Raw genomic sequence first — 22,643 nt, 5'->3', positions numbered from 1 at the left:
GTATAAATGAATATATTGCCTATAATACCATAAAGAAAGAAAAATAAGACACAGTCGAAATGTCTAACCATATGGAAATGATTAAATCGTGGAAAAATGATTCATCATGAAAAATTATATCATAACCCATCTATTATTTGAGATATTTTAAATAAAAAAGCAGGTAAGGAAATGGGTTAAAAAGTAGGACAGCATTAATAGAAAAATCATATTCATAAAATATATTTTAAAGTAAATATATATTTAAATACATTAAAAAATATATCTTAAAATGATGAAGTATTTTAAAATGATGAAATTCTAGAAAGATCTGTACCTACTTCACGATGATCACCCCCAGGTATTGAAACTACAGAAAACGTTGTTTCATTTCTGCATATGTATATTTCTAAGAAATATTCTCTAATACTATGTGTTACTTTTGTAATAGGGAGCTGGTAATCCGAGAAAACATTGCTTATGTATTGTACCAAATACACACTATCCAGTTAAACTTTTTTTTTCTGGTATTATCATCTCATTTCCCCCCAAAAAACCCAAGTAACTCTATAAACATCACTTATTTTTGAAAAAGCTATCAGTAATTAAGGTCAAGCCTTCTTGTAAGAATTTGGGACCTGAAGACCCAGTTGGAAACACTTCCAGGCCAGGTAAGTCCCATCCTGACAGGTGACTGTCTTTCTCCCCCACAGTAGCTGCAGGTAGGATCCATGGGCCCCCATTTCCTCCGTGGCTGTGCATTCTTCCCTGCTAGGACCTGCACCTCTGATTCTCTGTCTTCTCCTCCCTTTCTCCTCTATGGCAAGGTCATTCTCTCTGGCCTCTGTACTTCCTAATTCTGGCTCAAGAGTCTCCTGACTTACAAACACATCCCATGAACCCCTGGTGCTCCAAAGCCCCACTCCATCCCCCCACTGTGTCCCTGCAGGAGTCATCATCTCCATCCCTGTCTTTTCACTATGGGCTGGCAAAGCAAACAATCCCCTTCCTTACAAAGAGAAGGGGTGGCCAAGTGTCCAGTCTTCTGGGCTCTGGGGGGTGAAGGAGGGGCTGCATGGGATAGAAAGTGAGCTCTCCTCTAGACTCTGGGAGCACGAGAACACTCCGTGTATGAGAACACAGGCAATCATTACAGAGAAATAATAGGAAGCCGTAGCAGAATACTCACACTGCAGTTCCGCAACATTACGAGTTAAGCGAGCTGTTACGGTACAATCAGGAACCCAGTCACAATTCTAAGTGTGCTCCAAATGATGACCTTAACTAACTCTGGGAACACAACCTGCCCCTAAGATCTGAACGATTTGGGTTTTGTTTCCTTCTCTGAACTAAAATAATGAAACGCACTTTTAAACAAAAGGGCTCCTTTATAAAATCCACTGTGTTGTCAAATGGCTCACAGTAGCAGCAGTACTGCCCACCCTTTATCATTGGGGTTCTCCTCTGGGATCCCAAACACTTACAGTAGGAAACTTGACTACGTTACTGATTCTGGCACCTTGCTGTCTTAAGAGGCAAAGACAAAGAATGCAGCTTTTCTTTCTGTAAGTCATAGCCCTTCCTCTATTCTGAAGGCTAGAATCAGAAACGGGAAATCCTGAAGCCACAGACTTTCAACTGGCATAACACTCAGCAGCTTTATATGCAAACAGAACAGCGGGTCAAGCAAAAATTCCAAAGGATAGGAGGACGTGGCTGAGAAGCATCCCCACCCCTCTCTGCTCTACGTAGAGAACGTGAGATGTTTGCCAGGAGACCAGGGAAAATCATAAAATCTTTTACTTACCATTTTATTGAAAAGAGTGGATGTGCCTGGCACACGGTGACCATGAAGATGCTGTACTGGGGTCAGTGAATGTGCAAGTTGGCTTTGCAGAGTGCACTTCCTTTTTTGAACTGTGTGGTCTGTCCAGCCTTCACACATTGATATGTAAGGTTTATTTGCATGTTATCTCAGCCTTCAGAGCATTTGTATAACTGACTGGGTTTATTAAGTTATTATACTTTAATAAAATGAGAACAGGTGGAGCTTTGAAGTCTGAAAGATGCCATGGGATTTTTAAAGAAGTGTCTGGAGGTTACATTTTGTGTACATGATTATTTTATATAAAATCTATATTTGTGAATCTATCTATGAATGAATGAAGGACACAATTTAAAATGTTAATAGCTGTTGACTTAGGTCAAGGTTTTATTACAAATAATCCTTGTTTTGTACTTTGCTGACTTTTCTATGTTGAGTATTTAGTATTTGTTAAAAACATAACTATAATCTTAAAAAGAACAAAGGGAACATGACAACAGTCCCAAATGTATTTAAATTGTCTCACCAATATTTAAATGGTGGAGGCATCCATAAGCTTATCATAGGATGACATTCGTTTCATCAAAAAAATATAAATTTTATGCCAATCTGGCTTTATATGTTAGGTTATTAACAATTTTTATTAGCATCAGATGCCTCAATCTTTCTGCTGGTAAACTAGATATATTCTTAAAGCATTGTGTTTGATCCCAGATCCCACAATTATCTGTAATACCTGTCTGAACACGTTCTGGTACAAGGATTTATCTCATTTATTTTGAATACATAGCCTGAACTAAAGTAATTTCAAGGGCAGAAGATCAACTTTGTTGCCTCTTGACGAGTAAAGGTAGCTGATTTCTTAGTTTGGGTTGTGAATTTCTAGATCTTCTTATAAGTACTACCATCTAGCAGAGGGGAACCAAACTTTTTCACTTGACGCTAAGCTAATACAAATTACTGCCATGACACTACAAATCCTATATTAAAAAGTTCTATATTAAAAGTTCTATATTAAAAAAGATGTCCCCTATTATTTATTCATTAAAATGAATATGTTTTTCAAAATGAAGATGTGATTAGAAATATGGATAGAATCATTGCCAGGACAAAGCATGAAGACGGAGCAGGGGTGAGTTCTAGAGGTGGAAAAGAATCTGATACTGTCTTGAAGCCTGCAGATATTTTAAAGAGGGAATGGTCAGAAATTAGGTGGGAAGTTAGGAATCTGAAATTGCAGTCTCTGGCACATAATGAATACTCAACAAATAAAAGGAGGAGGATGACCAAAGTAAGACAGGTATAGGAAAGGCATGCTTTTAGATCTAAAGCATTTGTCAGCAGAAGGCCTTGACGTGGAGACATTCTTTAGCTTAATCAAAATGCCTCTTATCTACTATCTCCTGAAATAGTTTTTTCATAGTGCAGGTATAGTTTAGTGTCTAAAGAAATGGTTTTCAACCTGGTTGCACATTAACATCACCTGGGATGCTTTTAAAAATCCCAGTTTCCAGGCTTTACCCAGACTGTCAAATCAAAATCTCTGGGTTTAAGACACAGTCATCAGTATTTTTTAGTTTTCACAGAAATTCCAAGGTGCAGGTAAGCCTGGTCTCTAGAAGGAGGAGCAGATGACTCCTGCTACCAGATGGTGGACAGATCACTAGGCAAGCTTTGGAGGTAGAAATAATCCTGACGCTCTGACACCATTGACTGCTGAGTTTAACAACACATTTTAACTATGCAGTACGTAACAATTACTTATTCTTGGTCATTCTATGATTTTCTCTCTGTACCAGCAAGTTGGACCAAAATTACACCATGAACAGAAATCTAGCAATTTCCATTAACAATGTAGCTGACTGGATAAGTCTCTGGTTAAGAGAACTTCAAATTTCAATTCGTTTGTTTGAATTCCACTTCAATTTATGCTTATTTCCGAATGAAAATTAAGGTAAGTTTTAGTTGCTACTGACATAAATTCGGCAGTGTGTCAAAAACATATACTTAAGAGAAGTAGTATGATTAAGAAAAAAACAGTAAGGACTCAAGCTCCCAACCCTAATCCATCCTCCACCATTGAGTTTTAATTTTGGAGCATAATCACTTTATTTAAAACCATATATCAAATATCATGTATGTGAGTATATTTCCTGTGAAGTCAGCTAAGTACCTAAGCCCCTAAGAAGGAAGATGAAACAGGAAATGCAATGAAGATGACAGACAATAGAGAGATACCATCTCAAGAAGATAAAGTTCTATTTTTCTGATATGGGCACTGCAATTATTCCTGCTAGCGAAAGGGAGAAGTAGCTCAGCGGATGCAAAAGTCGTTAGAATTCTTTAACTACTTGGGCATGCATTCTCTTTTCCTAAATTTGCATTCTAGAGAATGATTTTTGTTTAGGCAATGGTAAAATGAGTCCGCTACTTTGGTGTTCACCAAAGGTGAAAGCTAGGGGGAGACAGTGAGGCCCCAAGTTGTGGGGTGGATCTCAGAAACCAGCTTCATTTTTTAAAGTCAATTGACAAGAAGATGGAGGAAATAGCACTAATAAAAATTTAGGTAACACTACTTACTGATCATTATTTGAAGATGATTAGCGTAGGGGATTAGAATTACTTATAAACATAATAAACTTAAACTTTAGTATAAAACTTATAAACATAATTTCAGCTTTATAAACCAAATGGTTAACATTTTAGAGAGGAAACACATGATCACTTACTTTATGTGTCCAACACTAATATGCCCGGACAAGACCCCAGAGGTAGGAGAATAGAGGCATGTTTAGTCTCACCTCTTCCAGGAAGCCTTCTCTTCTGTGCACTTGCTCTTCTCCCCCTTTTTCTGAACTGCAGACTGCACCACAAAATGAAGCTCTTTGGTATGTTTGCCTTTTATGGTTCTCCCATTGTATGGGCTGCATTAAGTTTGGCTCGCTAACTATATTTGAAACTCTTCCAGTGTGAATTAATTTGCATACTTCCTTCTGCCATGCTAAGATCCTAGAGCAACTTATTTTTCTAAACTTTTTTTCTTTCCTTTTTTTTTTTTTTTTTGCGCTCATGGGTTCCTTTCAGAATCTGATAAAAAACATTATACGGTTTTGCACACTAATTCTGCATGTGTACAGCCTCCCTTGAAGCCCATTATTTAGGAGAAGCTGTGGAAAAACTCTTGGCAAAAATATTATCAGATACTAGGAGATGGTCACTACATTACTGCTCTTTGAGGATGAAATTAAAACATAGAAATGCTGAGTGACCTCTTGAGATTTCACACTGGAAAAATGGTCAGCTAAAACCTCATTATTTTGTAAACTTGTCTTTTTCAATCAACGTGAATCTGAATGGTGCCAGCAAAGAACAACCCAAACTCACAAAATAGATTCATAGAAATTCAAGGAAATTAGTCTCCCTGTTAGGATAGATATGGAATAGCCAAGTGAAAAGTAGCAGGAAGAAACCAGGATAAGAACAGGCATGTTTAAAAAGGGTGTGCAAGAGGAAATGAGCTGTTCCTTGGTTTGGCTTATTTCTCTTTCACTTTTTGTTTTGAAAACAGAGTGGATTTTCACTCTTGTACTTTATATTTTTGATAAAAGCAGGCTTTAACCCATTCAGAACATCAATGCTCTGGAAGAAATAGCTATTTTTTTAAAAGATTTTATTTATTTATTTTAGAGAGAGAGTGCGTGAGCTGAGAGAGGGACAGAGTGGGAGAGAGAAGGGAAGGGAGAGAATCCCAAGCAAACTCCATGTCCAGTGTGGAGCTCAACACAGGGCTCAATCTCAGCCCCTGAGATTATAACCTGAGCTGAAATCAAGAGTCAGACACTTAACTGACTGAACCACCCAGGCATCCCTCAAAGAAATACCTTACCAATCAACTTTAGTAAAAACTGAGCTCACCTTCCAAACAGGAGGATAGTTCTCATCATATTTCAATAGGATGAGTAAATTGTATTTAAATTTAAGGAAAGCAGAGAAAAATTTTCTTTGCAACTTAAACCCAACCCCAGGCAAACATTTACTGATCTCTAAAAAGAACTGCTGAAACAGGACACTGGAGAAATAATCTAAACTTTATTTAAGGGGTCTTTTATCAAACCAACTAGCTTGGAAAGCAAAGAGACCAAGAACAAAGCTTCTAGAATTCTGTTGTATATTAATTTATTTATTACTTTCTTTTGCTCTTTTGGTTATAATTTTTATCTTCCTCTCTCTTGGGTTTAAGGGGGCTTGTAAGGGTCTGCAGAGTCTCTTGAATCCTGCTCTTTTCTACTCATGGCTCTCACTGTTGTCACTTACTAGATCTCCAAGACAAGGACATTTAACTGACATCATCAAAATACATACTCTCATGGGTTGGTCATTGGGCTTAACAATTTGTTAATAAAAATTTGTATTTTAACAAATAAAAGATCATACATGAAAAATCTATTTCTGCTTTTATCTTTCCTCATTCATTCATTCATTCATTCATTCATGCATTCATTCCCAGTTCCCTTCCCAAAAGTAAGGTTAGGCCAGAAAGAATGGAAAATAAATAGACGTGTCTCAGGATCTTGTAGACTCAGAGAAGATGACAAAGGGAAAAATGGATCTCTCCACCATTCCTTGAATTCTTATTCTTTCCCGCTGTCAATTAATTGCAGGTATGAATATACTCATTTCCTAGTTTGTTGTCTCTTTAATTTAAAGATAGGAATATTTCTATTTCAGTATAGGATAAATATTGGTGAAGACTTACATTCTTTCCTTTCTTTTTAAAACATACCTAATTGCAAATCTTTGCCAAAAAAATAGGCAAGAAGCTTACCTAAATATAAAATTATCTATGACCTAAAATAAAATTAGCCATACCTGAGTATAACCAGGTGACAAATTTCTTTTGTTCAGAAGAATACAAATGTTGCTATTTTAAATTCTATAGTACCTTTTGGAACTCAATACTACTACTTAGTTATGCTATTAGGAGGACTTGTAAGAATCTATAATGTAGCTATGAAATACATTTATTAGAACATAATTTGTGAAATGATTCAATGTCATCTTGACCTTCTTGTATGTTTGTTTGTTTTTTTGTAGTCTCTTCTAGGCTGACTGATTGCAGTAGGCTAGCACATGAATAAAAAGTATCATTAATCAATACATGATACTGGGAAAACTGGATATCCATGATGCAAAAGAATGAAGCTGGAGCCTTACCTTATACAATATAGAAAATTAGCTCAAAATGATAAAAAACCTAAACATAAGAGCTAATATAACTGTAGACTCCTGGGGTACCTGGGTGGCTGTTGAGCATGTGCCTTCGGCTCAGGTCATGATCCTGGGGTCCTGGGCTCAAGTCCTGCATCAGGCTCCCCATGGGGAGCCTGCTTCTTCCTCTGCCTATGACTCCTCTGCCTATGTCTCTGCTTCTCTCTCTGTGTCTCTCATGAATAAATAAAGAAAAATCTTCAAAAAAACCTGTAAGATTCCTGGAATAAAACACAAGGGAGAAGCTTCATCACAAAGTTGGATCAAATGACTTCTTGGATATGACACCACAAGCACAGGAAACAGAAGAAAAAATAGGTAAATTAGATTTCATCAACATGAAAAACTCTTGTGCATCAAAGAATGCTATCAATAGGGTAAAAAGGAGGGATCCCTGGGTGGTACAGCAGTTTGGTGCCTGCCTTTGGCCCAGGGCGCGATCCTGGGGACCCAGGATCGAATCCCACATCAGGTTCCCTGCATGGAGCCTGCTTCTCCCTCTGCCTATGTCTCTGCCTCTCTCTCTGTGATGACTATCATAAATAAATAAAATTAAAAAAAATGTATATTTAAAAAAAATAGGGTAAAAAGGCAACCCCAGAATCAGAGAAAATATTTGTAAGTTGTATATATGAAAGGGAATTAATATCTAAAATATATAAGGAATTTCCATAAACTCAACTACCTGATCAAAAAATAGTCAAAGGACGTGAGTAGATATTTCTCCAAAGAAGACATACAAAAGGCCAAAAAGGACATGCAAGGATGCTCAACATCACTCATCATTAGGGAAATGTAAATCAAAACCATCTAGAGATACCACTTTTGTATCCATTAGGATGGCTATTATTAAAAAACCTAGAAACTAACGAGTGTTAACCAGGCTGTGGGGAAATTAGAGCCCTTGCACATTGCTGATAGGAATATAAAATGGTGCGACTGTTAAGGAAAACAGTATTGTGGTTCCTTAAAAAATTAAACATAGGGACATCTGCATGGCTTAGTGGTTAAATGCTTGCCTTCGGCTCAGGGTGTGATCCTGGAGACCAGGGATCGAGTCCCACATTGGGCTCCCTGCATGGAGCCTGCTTCTCCCTCTGCCTGTGTCTCTGCCTCTCTCTCTCTTTCTGTGTCTCTCATGAATAAATAAATAAAATCTTAAAAATCTTTTAAAAAATTAAACATAGATTTAGCTTATTATCCCATAACTCCACTTCTGGGTATATGCCCCCAAAAAGTGAAAGCAGATTCAAAGAGATATTTGTACACTCATGTTCATTTATATATATAAATGATAGCCCCAAAGTAGAAGCAAACCAAGTGTCCAGCAACAGAGAAATGGACAAACAAAATGTGATATATGTATCATAAATATATAAATGTAGCATTAATACATATATTTCATTGTTTTTTAAGGCTGAAAACATTCTATATTGTATACAGGGAAATTCTGATATATGCTGGAAGATATTCCCTAAGTGAAATAGATGTGAAAGGACAAATGTCAAATTCAGAGACAGAAATTAGAATAGTAGTTATCAGGGCTGGGGATGTAGGAAATGGAGAGTTATTGCTTATTAGGTGCAGAGTTTCAGTTTGGTATGATGATAAAGTTCTGCAGATGGGTAGTAGTGATTGTTGCACAACAATATAAATATACTTAATGCCACTGAACTGTACACTTAAAAATGGTTAAAATAGGGGACCTGGGGTTGCTCAGAAAGTTAAGTATCTGCCTCTTGATTTTGGTTCAGGTCATGATCTCAGGGTTGTGGGATCAAGCCCTGTGTTTGGCTCTGTCCTCACTGGAGAGTCTGCTTGAGATACTCTCTCCCTCTCTCTCTCTGCCAGTCTCCTGCTCCTTCTCTACAAAAAAATTTTGTTAAAATGGTATATTGCTACAATAAAAAAAAAAAAACTCCTCAAAAAAAAATCACTGAGACCACTAATTATTTAGAGGAAAGTACTAACTCATTCTGCCATAAAACATTATTCTCAGCTTTCAGATTTACTCATTTTGACTTTTTAAGTGTCACTAATGTTAGAGTCACATTCAGAAGGATTTACATCAATAGCCTTGCATAATAACCATGTTTATTGTTTGTTTACAAAGGCCAAAGTCATTAAATGCATTATTTCAATAAATCAACACAAAATCCTATGAAGTGAACATTATCACCCCTAGGGTATCCTAGAGCTTGGGGGTTTAGTAACTTGTCTCTTGTTAAAAAGTACATCACTTCCTTCTCTTGAACCACTTCACTGCTCTTAGCATGGTCGTGGCTAACGAACCCGAGGTGGGAGTAGAGAGGTTGAGGGGAGTTGGAGGTGAGCAGAGTGATAGATGTTTGTCCTGTGAATTCATTACATATGTGTGCTTGTGTGTGATTGAGAGAGAGAATACTTTTGTTTCTTTCAAAATAAACCTAAGTTAAGCCTAGCCTCTTATCCACCATTTAGGATTATTTTTATAAATAACTATTGGGAAACGACCTCAAGGGTGTTATTGTGGGCTGTTGCATGCAGTGTCCCCTGTGTACACAGTCAAAGGGCCCTGGGGAGATAGTGGTGTAAAGCCAGGGGAAGGATGTTGATCCACACCTCAAACATTCATTAGTTGCCCCATATACGTTGCTATCTACCAGGCGAACAATAGAAGGAATAAGCTACCTGAGTTTTGAATGTAAAAAGGGAAAAATGTAAAACCATAGTGATTCTCCAAAGCTGCTTTTCCCATTAGGCCCAAGAGAATATGAATGCCCATCCAGCTCCTCTGGGTCCTCTTAATAAGGCTAGGTTTCAGGGGAATCATCAGAATGTATGCCTGAGACAGAGGACTATTTTCCCCAATTGTTTCTTCCCTTGAGTTTGTGGAGTGCCCCTCAGAGGGCATGTGGGGTGGGGATACCCTGAGCCCCATCTGCCTGCACTGAGCTCCACCTTTCCTTCTCAGGAGTCTGCTTTCTCACAACCACAGGCCAAGCTGAGCCATGTAAGGCCCAGCAGCCAGAAGGTCCTCATCTCTCCCAATTTCTCCTGATTCTTCCTCAGTGTAGGTTTAGAGGCGTTCTCCCAGGGGCGGAGTCCTGTTGGGCAGTTTCTGGTGTCTCAATGGTGCACCCTGCTGGAAAGGCTCTACCAGCTATGTCACGATTGAAGGGAAGTTCGTTGGAAGATCTTGAGGTAACCAGTGCATCTGCACGGTTCCCTTCCACTTCCAGTAAAAGGGACTCTGACAAATCATTAAGCTGACCCTAGGGAGTCCAGTTGAGGCTCAGCTCTTTTCTTGTTTGACATTTATAATTCAAAAGAGTGCAAGGCATTCTCAGTATTTACTCTGATAACTCCCCTTAGTCCAGATGCTCTACAGCAGAAACTCTCTTAACAGTGCGTTATCTGAGCTGTGTTCAGTATTTGCATGCATTTAACAGACCCAAATTCTTTTTGATTCGCCTAGGTTTCTGGGGGCAGGGAACAGGAATTCTTTTAGGCTCCCAAGGCTATTTTCATATCCAAGGGACCAGGCCAGCACTTCTATTTTTAGAGCTCCATCCCTATCACATGTAACATATGAAAATGCATCCCATATCCAATAACCCTTTCCTTTGTTGCTTAGAAAAAGAACTTGAAAAATATTGTTAAAAATTGTGCTTTTAATTTTTTTGTGAATAAATAATTTACTGTGATCTTTCAGTAATTGTGTGCATTCTGAATTTGTGTGAAGTGAGGAAAAACTAACACATTTATTTATAAATGAAGGAAATGTTTATTAACAATACCAATTAATGGAGTTGATATGATCATATTATTCATGTTTATTAAACATTTATTAATTTTGATTTTGCATTTTTTCTTTTGTATTTTGAGGGTTGTTTTTAGGGGAAGTCTCAGACCTTTTCAAAAGCTTTGAAGCCTTAAGTACCACTCTATTTAACATATAAAATCATACAGTCAGGTCTCTTGATGACTTTCTTATGTGGGTAGCCTTACCTCATACAATTCATTAAGTTGAGTATTAAGCTGGACCATATGAAATTGTTGGTTATTTGTTTTTTGTGTGTTTGTTGTCTTTCTTCTTTCTCTCTTTCTTTCTTTCTTTCTTTCTTTCTTTCTTTCTTTCTTTCTTCTTTCTTTCTTTCTTTCTTTCTTTCTTTCTTTCTTTCTTTCTTCTTTCTTTTTGTAAAATATGTTTGGATAGGGACATTTTGCATGATTTAACCTAATTGTTTTGGTTACAAATATAATACTTTCTTCCCTTGGAAACATAGAGTTAAACTGGAGAGCTAAGACTAACAAGAGCAGCATGCTCTGCATGGGGTTGGCACTCAGTAGGTATTTGCTCAGTGAATGAATGCAGGTACTGATGAATGACCCAACAAGAAGCAATGACATACACAAGAATGAAATTGCATGTCATGGACTTGGATAATGGACCTGGTGGAACATATTAATCATACAAAGTACTTTGGCAATTACTTTTAAAGCCAACACTATCTTTTTAATTTTGTTTGTTAGCCAGAGACTGGCATTGACTGTGGGAGAAAGTAATCTTCATAGTTCACTGCTGACTGCTCATTCAGGGATAAAAAATGGAAACACCATAGGAGTTTAAGGAGGAAAAGAAGCGTTGTGGGTTGGAGAGAGATTTCAGAGGTCAATTGGATGTTCATGTTGTTTTCCATTTGGCAGCAAGAACTATCTTCAAGGGTAGGATCCTTAATTGCAAAGTCCCGGTTTTTACTTTTGTTTGATCCCGGAGAAGTCAATAGGTTTATTTGTTTATTTTGTTGTAGTTGTTGTTCTTTTTATTTTTTGTTTGGCTGGTAAACCTAGAGAAAACAAAGGATTATCATATCATGATTAATAGGACTTCAACTTTGGGTTCATCCATCCATCCATCCATCTATTTATTTATCTCCTTATCCTGTTGCACCCCAGTGTGCCAGATGCTGTCTAGATGCTGGGTATAAAACAGGGTGCAAGATAGTAGACACATTACGAACTAGAGGGATCTTCAGCTTGTGTAGAAAGATGAAATATTATTAGTTCTGGAAGAGCAAAGGGAAAAGTGCTCAGAAAGTGTAGACAGAATCGATTCTTGGAGAAATTGGAGATTTCAGTGAAGAGATGTTAATTATTCTGGGTCCAGAAGGAAGGTTTTTCCACTCTTTGCATAACCAGAGAATTAAGAAGGAGGAGGAGGAGGAAGAGGAAAGGAGGAGCAAGAGGAGAAGAGGAAGAGGAAGAAGAGGAAGAAGAAAAGGAAAAAAAGAATCATGCTCCAGGAAGGATCCACCACAAAGGTTCTGGTTTAACTGGCGTGGATGGACATCTGTTTTGTTTTTGTTTTTGGTTTTTCTAAAAAAGCTAGCCAGGTAAATCTAGTGAGCATTAAGCTGAGAAACCTTGGTGTGGGAGAAGAAAACACACAAGGGGAATAAAAAAAAAAAAGGGAGGTTAGTTTGGTTGAAGGAGGAGAAAGTTGGAGAGCATTCTACTTGAAGTAAATAGTACGTTAAAGAAAGGTGATGTTTAAGATTTAAGATTTTCAATCTCATGATTTAAATAAGGTGCTGGAACTGAATATTTTGTCGAAAATGGGATATCAGGAAGAGACTCCTCAAGAGAAAGATTCAGCAAGAAAGACTTCATCAAGGAGCTGGTGGACCAATCTGGGTTAGTTGCGAAAGGTCAACCAGAAGACACTAGCTTCCTTAAAACTATTATGTATATAGATGGTGAACTTGATCTTCATTATTCATCAAACACAAAATGTGGAAACTGAACCAAGACATTTACATAAAAAACTGGTGCAAAATAAATGAAAACAACAGGACCTCACAAGAAACAAATTAACCCTAAGAATACTAAGAGTAACAGGATTCCCACAGGAAACTACACTGAGGATTAAACATATAATAAGAAATACCAGTTTGAAAAGAATGCCATGAAAATGAGTTAGTACACTTAACAGACAAATCAATTGCAGTGCAGAAACTATATATTCTGGAGCAGTTTAAGAGATGCTCCCAAATGAATATGTTTAACATCTTCAAAGAGATAAAAGCAGGAAAATAATACAGGAGGCCAGGATTAATTAAAAATAGATTAAGGTCTTGAACATAAGATCTGAAACCATAAAGCTCTTGGAAGGAAACATAGGTAGTAAACTCCTTGACCCAGGTCTTAGCAATGACTTTTTGAATCTGACACCAAAAGCAAAAGCAACAAAAGCAAAAATAAACAGGTGGGACTACATGAAACTAAAAAGTTTCTGCACGGCAAAGGAAATCATCAACAAAATGAAAAGACAACCTACTGAACGAACAAAATATTTGCAAACCATATATCTGATAAGCAGCTAATATAGAGAATATATAAAGAATTCCTACAACTCAATAGCAAAAAAATAATTTGATTAAAGAATGGGCGGAAGATCTGAATAGACATTTCTCCAGAAAAGAGACATATAGATGGCCAATAGGTACATGAAAATGCTCAGCATCACTAATCATCAGAGAAATGCAAATCACAACCACAAAGAGCTATCTATCACCTCCCACCTGTTAGAATGGCTATTATCAAAAAGATAAGAAATAACAAGTGCTAGTGAGGATGTGACAAGAAATAACAAGTGTTAGTGAACCCGTGTGCACTCTTGGTGGGAATGTAAATTGGTCCAGCTGCTCTGGAAAATATCATGGAGGCTCCTAAAAAAATTAAAAATAGAACTACTATATGATCCTCCAATTCCACTTCTTGGTATTTATCTGAAGAAAATTAAAACATTAACTCAAAAAGATACATGCGCCCCTATGTTTACTGCAGCATTTTTTACAATAGCCAAGACATGGAAGCTACCTAAGTGTCCATCAATGGATAAATGGATAAAGAACGTGTGGTATATATACACAATGGAATATTCAGTCACAAAAAAGAAGGACATCTTTGGACCTTGAGAGCATCATAGTAAATGAAATAAGTCATACAGAGAAAGAGAAATACTATATGATCTATTTTATTTTATTTTATTTAATTTTATTTTATTTTTTTATATGATCTCTTTTATATGTGGAATCTGAAAAGTAGAAAAACAAACAAAACATAAAACTCATAGGTACAGAGAATAGATTGGTGGTTGTGAGAGGTGGGGTGAGAGAAATGGGGAACTCTTTGTTTTGGTTTAAATAAATTGAATAAGTAATAATATAAATAATAAAGAAAGATCTTAAGATTTAAGTGCTAAAAGCCAGATCAGCGTATGGATCAATGTATATACTTTACTACCATTGGGCAAAGAACAAAAATGGGGAAAGAAAAATCTCTCTCTCTCTTTTCTCTCTCTCTTTATCTATCTATCTATCTATCTATCTATCTATCTATCTATCTATCATCTATCATCTATCTATCTATCATCTATCTAAATATATATACGTGTACATTTCTTATTTGCTTGCATAGAAAAAAGATGTAGAAATAGGCATCAATGATAATAATGCCAAATAGTTTTTGAACACTTTCCCCAAATTCAAGTCCTTTGTTAGTCTTTTACATGTGCTATCTTACTGTGAATCCATGAGTCTCAAGCACCTTCTGTGCCCACAGTCTAGTTTTTGTTTTTAATTAAAGCAAACACATAAAGGTCATATTTTAGGTAAATTGACCCTGCTCCTGTGGCCATATCCATTTGGAACAGAAATCTGCACCTTGGCAAAAGTCCACTGTCTACAGAACAGACATAAGGAGGACCAGGAGTTAATGCTATCATTAGAAACTTATCCTGTTTTAGGAACACTATGTATTGGATAATGGAATAAAACTCAATTGATCCAATCAGATTCTAACAGCATGCCCTTGGAAACAGACTCTGAGAATCTGAGTTTGTATGCCTCATATTTATTAGTGTGTGTTCTTTGGGGAAAAAATCTGTTAGGAGTGTGGAAAGCAAAATTAGGAATAAGGGGAAGTTCAATTGTAACGCTCTTGCAACTGAAGCTTCACCAAATCACGTGGGGAGCTCTGAAGCTGGAGGGTGCTTCAGAGTTGTCCCAACTGAGGCAAGAGGACTGCCTTATCAAATACCAACCAATGGACTAGTCATCAGATAGGAGCCTCCCTCAGGTCGGGGAGCATAACCTTGGGCATGGTCGCTTCCTTGTTACAGGGCAATTGCTAAAGAGAATTGAAATGTGTGAAATGTCAGCCATTAACCGTCAGGGGGTAATCCTCCTAGGAGGTGGGGGGATGGGCGCTTGAAGGTCCTGAAGGGACACCTGTGCTGTCTACCATGACATCCTCTACAGAGTCTTCGGGAATTTTGAATGCAGGAAGCACTGAAAAAACATAGAAGCAGCAGAAGCAGACAGGAGAAATACACTGAGAAAGTGATAAAGAGTCATAAAAGTGGTAGCGTCACTACAGCATTAATGACAAGGTAATTTGGTTGTTACAAGGGTTTTTGGACATTTCGAGGAGGCTTTTGTATCTTCAACAATGATAAATGATATTTCAGATTTTCATAAACACCAACTGTAATTATGGAGACAGTTATATTCTCCTTATCTGTTTCCTGCGATCTGAAAAAACAAAACTAAAAGACGTAGATCTTAGGGATTCAACTGTGAAGTGCATCTTATTCAAGGGTATTTATAAGAACATGTGAAGAAAACTTCTCTGGAAAAAAAAAGAAAACTCTGGAATATACAAGAATATTTTTAGAGAGATTAAGAATTTTGATTATTTTAAAAAAAATTTTTTTTAAAATTTTTTATTTATTTATGATAGTCACAGAGAGAGAGAGAGAGAGGCAGAGACACAGGCAGAGGGAGAAGCAGGCTCCATGCACCGGGAGCCTGACGTGGGATTCGATCCCGGGTCTCCAGGATCGCGCCCTGGGCCAAAGGCAGGCGCTAAACCACTGCGCCACCCAGGGATCCCAGAATTTTGATTATTTGCTTAAAAAATTATAGTTGACCCCTGAATAACATGGGGGCTTAGGGACACTGATCCCCACACAATTGTAAGTATGTGCACTACTTTTGACTCCCCCAAAACTTAACTCCTCATAGCCTACTATTGCCTAGAAGCTTACTGAGAATATAAATATAGTTGATTAACACTAGTTAACACTAGTTAGTTAATCAACTAACACATATGTTGTATGTCTTATATATAGTGTATTCTTACAATAAAGTAAGCTAGAGAAAAGAAAATGTTATTAAGAAAATCATAAGGGAAATACATTTCTAATACTGTGCTGTAAAAAAAACCCATATACATGGACCCATGGAGTTCCAACTTATGTTGTTCAGGGGTCAGTCATTACAATTAAATTTTTTTTTTCACATTTCTGTTTAAATGCAGATGCGGAAGATGTAAAATTGCATGCTCGATGACACATAAAGTCTGATTTGTCCATTTTCATTATCCATTCAGTTTTTATCCTCTGTTTATGTGGAAAATCTAGAAGTTTCATACAAATTAATTTAAGAGCTAATTTTCAAAATAAATCACCTCAAAACTTTGTCCCTAATGATGTAAGTTGTTCTCACCTTTAGAAATTTTTCGTTTACTGGTTTCGCAGGCAATGCCCGTAAATTCGATTGGGCAGGAACACAGACATTCTCCCTCTAGCAGAATTATGGTACCTCCATTTTTGCACTGGTCGCATTTTCTCACACTGAATTCATTGATGTAATCTTCAATGGCACTTTCCAAATTTTGTTTCTTTAGGTGTGCATCTTTTATTTGCACTGGAATCAGATTATATATAGGAGATAGCTACAAGAAAGTAAAACATTTAACTTTAAGACTTTTTCTACTGATGGAGTTTGTGTAATACCATTCACTGAATTATCTATGAATTCATGAATTCAACGAAGGCTTATTTAGTGATTGTTATTGGTAGATATGATGTTAGCTTTTAAGACTATAGTGGTGACCCAAACTAGGCATGATCTCTGTGATCACGGAGATCACATTATAGAGATAAGAAAAATGATATTAAAATAATTTTATAGATAAATGGAAACTATGGTAGGTGCTATATGGGATGGGTACATGTATTTTTAAAATGCACAATCATGGATTTAAACGTTTTGCAGGATCATATATCGACATTATTTTGAGAATTATTTTTGCTGCCTTTTTTCACTCCTCTCTTCCAGCAGGTATCCAGGTGCTCACTGTCTCTCATTAAAGTAGAAGTTTGTGTGCAAGACCAAGATCTTAGAAAGTGTCTAAAAGCAAATTCTTTTTTTAAAAAGATTTTATTTATTTGAGAGAGAGATACAGAGAGCAAGAGAAGGAGCACAAGAGGGTGGGGAGAGCAGAGGGAGAGGGACAAGCAAACTCCCTGCTGAGCAGAGAGCCCAAAGAAGCTGAGCTTGATCCCAGGACCCCGGGATCATGACCTGAGCTGAAGACTGAGCCACCAGGTGCTCCAAGGAAAATTCTTTACTGCCTTCCTCCCCCACCCCCTTGAAGCATGGATTTATTAAGAAATTTTTGCAGGAAAGAGTGTGAGAATCCCACTGAGGAAGGAGATTCCTCCAGCCTTGGTATGTCCCTCAAGTAGCACGAAACCCTACCTAGATCTCTGGCAGCTATTTTGGGAGGTAGCAGGAACTATGGAGTGCCCCGAGGGAAGTTAGGTCCATATCTGGCACCAAGGATTCAGTTCTGTCAAGGACTCCCATGCACAATCTTGACCTCAAGTGAACATGTGAGTTTGAACAATGAGGTTACCATCACCACAGTGAACTAAATGTTTACATATATTAAATTCCCAGCTTCCCAACAGACACATCAGGGTTCTTGTATTAATTTGGGCAACAAGGAAAGGCCTCCCTGAACCCAATCCAATAAATGAATGAAGGCTGAATTTTCCAGCAGTATGGAGGAATGGGATCTCAATGCCAGATTTAATTAGGCTTACAGAAAATGAAACAAAATGATTTATTCTACACACTTAAATTCCTAGAGTAAGACACATAGCTCCCACAACTGATGCAGGAAAGCTTGGGAAAAACTTTCCTGAGAATATAACCCTTAAGCTGAGACTTGAGGGTTTGAGGGTGCTGGGCCATAAAGAAGAATATTCTAGTCATACAGAAATCAAACAGTTCCTACGGTGGAGAAACCACAATATATATTGATAGTGTGCATCATATGTCTCTATAAGCAAATTCAATTGCGTGACTCTAAAGAGCCACTTGAGTAAATAAATCATTAGAAATCGAGGCCCTGTAGTGGCATAGCACTTTGAAACAGGAGGCCACAAAATTTAAAAGAAATTGGAATCCAAAGGCTCAAGAAAGAGGAGATAAAAAAAATACCACAAATTCCCATGAGAGAGTGATGATGGATTAAATAATGTCAACTGATTTTTCTATTTTCCTCTGATGACAACGACAAAAGCTGAACAAATAAAACCAAAATTAAAGATCTGCTTGAAGGCCCTGGAGAACTAATGAGGTAATACTTAGTGGGTAAAGATCTGGGAGGAGGTGGAAATGCAGTGAGGTGAGCTTTGTGTTTTTGGACCATAGTGCCCTTGACATATTTCCTAATTTGAGAACAGGCAGCAGAGGGGCTGAGGTAAAAGAGCATGTTACTGGGCTGGGGGAAAATTCAGGGATGGCGAAGGAAAATAAGCCATGCTTTGGGTTGGGATCCAAAGGACTACAGCCCAGAAGTAAGAGGGTATTGTAAGTGGGGCAGCTCTGGCAAAGACTGTGGTGTGGTTTGCGTTAGGATAATCTTGGGAGTGCCTGGGTAGCTCAGTCAGTTAAGCATCTGACTCTTGATTTTGGCTTAGGTCATGATCTCAGGGTGGTGAGTTCAAGCCCCTCATTGGACTTTACGCTGGGTGTGGAGCCTACTTAAAAACTAAAAATAAAAAAACCCTCCAATAATCTTGAATCATTGTAACCCCAGCTTTCCAGATGTAAATATGTATTTCCTTTGGAGGAAAATAAAATCATTTCAGGCCTCCAGCTACTCCTAGAATGATTTTAAAGTATAGTATCCAACCTCCAATAAAAATAACTAGGTACACAAAGAAATAAGGCAACATGAATGAGAACCAGTAGGAATACTAGACACTAGAAGCAGAGCTGTGAGGATGCCAAGATTTGAGTGACCCGACTTTTAAAGAACTAAATTTGGTGCCTTGGTGGCTCAGTCGGTTAAGTGTTTGGCTTTGGCTCAGATCATGATCTCAGGGTACTGGGATTGAGCCCCCAAGTTGGGCTTCCTGCCCAGCAGGGAGTCTGCTTCTCCCTCTCCCTCTGTTCTTGCCCTCTGCTCATGCTCCCTTTCTTTCTCTCTCACAAATAAAGAAAGAAAAAATCTTTTTGAAAAGAAGAATGACATTTACATGAGCAGGGGGATAAAAGAAGAAATCAACAATTTTAGCAGAAAACTGGAAATTATTTCTTAAAGCAGAGGATTTGGAAAAAAGTAAATAAATAGAACTATTATAATTTGATATTATAATATTCCAGTTAATGGCCTAGTTACATAGAAGCTATAATAAAACTAAAGCAAATTTAATGAATTGGAATATAGGCCGAAAGAAAATATTCACAATGAAACATAAAGAAATAAAAGATTGGAAAATACAGGATGAGGGTAGAAAGCATAAAAGACAGAGAAAGTGAATGATTCATATAATTTAAGTCCCAGAAGGAGACAATATTTAAGAGGCAATATTTGAAGAGCTAATGGCTGAGAATAAAACAAACCTGTGAAAGACAAGGTACCCCAGTAATGAGGTTGCAATTTTTTTCTTTTTACGCCCTGGCATATCAGAGTAAAATTGCTAAAACAAAGGCAATTTAAGATTTTATTTTTAAGTCATCTCTCCTCCTGACATAGGGCTCAAACCCACAACCCTGACATCAAATGTCACATGCTCCACCGACTGAGCCAGCCAGGTACCACAAATCTTAAAATCATCTTAGTGAAAAGCCAAGTTGACTCGCATATTTGATTTTAATAGAAACAATAAAAAATGTAAACTGTTCTAGGACAATGAAATATTCAGAGGAGATTTTTAAAAAGATGACCTGGAAACTTCTACCACTCTCAAAAAAAAAAAAAAAAAAGAAATCTAAATTGATTGTAGATCAAAAAAGTAAAAGCAAAGCAATAAAGATTCTGGAAGATAATATATAGGAAAGCATCCTCAAGACCTTGAAGTGGGGAAAGATTTTAAATAGGACACAACAGCACTAACTATAATGAAAAGAAATACATATGTGACTACATCAAAATTGTTTTTAAAAATCAACATTATAATTCCTGACATGATGTACTGAGAAGGACATAACATCATTTCTGTGGTATTCTTGCCAAAATGCATAACCTCAATCTTCTCTAAGCCTAAATTGAGAGAAACTTGACAATATAGCTAACACTCATCAAAACATGTCAAGGTCATGAAAGACAAGAAAAGTCTGAGAAACTGTCCCAGGATGGAGGAGACTAAGGGGACATGACAACGAATTGCAATGTGGGATTTTGACTGGATCATGGAATGGAGAAAGGATATTAGAGGAAAAACTGGTGAAATTTGAACAGGTCTATGGGTTAGACCATGTTAATTTTCTGATTTTGATGAACTGTACGATGGTTATGTAAGTTGTTAGCGTTAGAGGCTGCTGGTTATAGGGTGAATGTGAACTCGATGCTATTTTTGTAGTTTTGCTCTCTGTACTGTTTATGCATTTTTACAGTAAGTCTAAAATTATTTCAAAAGAAAAAGCCAGAGAACATCTGTTATAAAAAAAAAAAAATCCAAAAGCATGGAAGTCCTCAAGTGAAAGAGAACAATTATAATACTTTTAAGTGAGAATAGGGTCATATCCAGAATATACCAAGAACTTCTACAGTCCACACAATTGTCTACAGATTTATACTTTATGATTTAGCATAAAATATTTAGATTTCAACAATGGTATATTTATTTGGAAGAAAGTAACCTCTTACCGACTTTGCCACATTGGCACGGACAACATAAGCATGTGGTGGAGTTATTTTGATTTTTGGGAAAAGAAATTCATCTTGTTTTACCCATCAAAGGAAAGTCAAGGCCAGATAATCTAAGATACAGGAATAGAGGGTCATGGAGAAACTACAGTGTGGATGAAATGCACAGACATTGTTCCAAGAGATAAAAACGAAGGTCATGCAGTGACAACAGTCTCAGAGGAGCCTCAAGCCCTGGAGGTGATCCCACAAGAAAACAAGGCACGATTAAAACGATTAAAACGTACTTTGTGAAGTGTTCCTGAAGAGCCACACCTTTTTCTGATGAACTTTGGCTCTCTGCTAATGAAGAAAAGAGTTCTAGTTTTTCTCCTATCCTAGCTAACTCCATCTTTCTGCCATTCGTAGATGTATTTTCAGTGGATGTAATCTGTCACAAAACTTGACAACATACAAGTACATTGAAATATAGTTTAATATGAGGTACACTGAGGTTTCTAACGGGCTTCCAAACTAATTAATCTAGGTGCCTAAGTGTAGTTTGTTGTTAGAAGGAGTGTTATTTTCATCCCTGTACAAGAGAATTTAGAATGATTTTTTGCTTTATCTTTTTAACTGTAATGACTACAGCACAAAGCACTGGTACTACAGCTCTTTAAAATACTATGCTTTTTAATATCTGGTGCATCGCTGCTAAGAGTTGCATAATATAACAAAAATGGTAGGCAAATAGTTCATTATTACTCAAGTTGCTCCAGAAAGAGCTTAATATAGCCTGACATGTGGGTGCATATGATTAGTTGAGGGAAAAACAAGAAAGGGGGAATAGAGGGTGGGAAAGGCAAGACAAGGCAAAACCAACACAAAATTTATGCTAGAAGGACCCACCCATTGACTTGAGCTTGGCCACAAATTTGAGTATATTTTCTAGTACACTGAGTAAGACGGCTAAATTTAATGATCACATACATTTAAGAAATATTTACACAATTCCCAAGAGAAACAAAATGATCCTTAAAACTGAGATTAAAGAGTAATATCTCCCATGAGTTCTCATGAAGGAGACATCGTATTACAAAACATCCTTCCAGTAAATAAAGCAGTGGGTTATATAACTTTGTTTTTTATAGTGCCAAAACAAAACTTTACAGGAAGCCAATTTGCTCTATGCGAAGCTATACTGATCTCTGCTGCTTTGAGCTAGAGGAAATAACACACTTTAGATCTCTCAGGCAATTACGAATAAACGTAATTTCCTCAGCTGACATTTTTATAACTAGTTTGTAGCAGTAAGCTTAAGAAGAAACCAAAGTTCAGCTATTCTGTTGAGATAAAATGTAGAAATGTTGTATTAACATTCGGGCAAGCTGAAAATAGAATTAATATACTTCCATGAAAACTGAAGCTCTGACAAAACTTAATCCGAAGGCGAGGTACATAAAGAAGGGTGGAGGAAAAATTCTTGGGCTGAGTTAGTGCATTCCTCAAGAAGGTTGGGGTCTGCTGAAGCACACAGGCAAAGAGAATTAGAGCCACAAGGTTCTGCTTAATAGAGCATGGCCTTAGTTACTTTATGTTT

General features: G+C 37.2%; 2 protein-coding genes across 6 annotated transcripts in view; both read right to left on the bottom strand.

Moving 5' to 3' along the window:
- Positions 1 to 4,752, bottom strand: part of FYB1 (FYN binding protein 1) — a 150,411-nt gene extending 145,659 nt beyond the window's left edge. For 2 of the 5 annotated variants that reach the window (XM_035714919.2, XM_035714920.2), the window contains exon 1: positions 4,606 to 4,748. In XM_035714919.2, the coding sequence (XP_035570812.2) occupies positions 4,606 to 4,734 (129 nt within the window). In that variant the 5' untranslated portion in view covers positions 4,735 to 4,748. Of the gene's footprint in view, positions 1 to 1,786; positions 1,914 to 4,533 lie in introns of those variants that run through there. The other 3 variants (XM_049109316.1, XM_035714921.2, XM_025436382.3) reach the window with 3 other exon arrangements.
- Positions 4,753 to 10,814: 6,062 nt separating this feature from the next.
- C9 (complement C9) overlaps positions 10,815 to 22,643 on the bottom strand; it is a 60,067-nt gene continuing 48,238 nt past the window's right edge. Inside the window, exons 10-11 of the mRNA XM_025436375.3 lie at positions 16,624 to 16,852; positions 10,815 to 11,901 (exon numbers count right to left, since the gene is read on the bottom strand). Of these exons, the coding sequence (XP_025292160.1) occupies positions 11,852 to 11,901; positions 16,624 to 16,852 (279 nt within the window). The 3' untranslated portion in view covers positions 10,815 to 11,851. The remainder of the gene's footprint in view (positions 11,902 to 16,623; positions 16,853 to 22,643) is intronic.

This window comes from Canis lupus, chromosome 4 (genome assembly GCF_003254725.2).
Source record: "Canis lupus dingo isolate Sandy chromosome 4, ASM325472v2, whole genome shotgun sequence".
NCBI lineage: Eukaryota > Metazoa > Chordata > Mammalia > Carnivora > Canidae > Canis > Canis lupus.
This window is presented reverse-complemented; position numbering and strand designations above follow the sequence as displayed.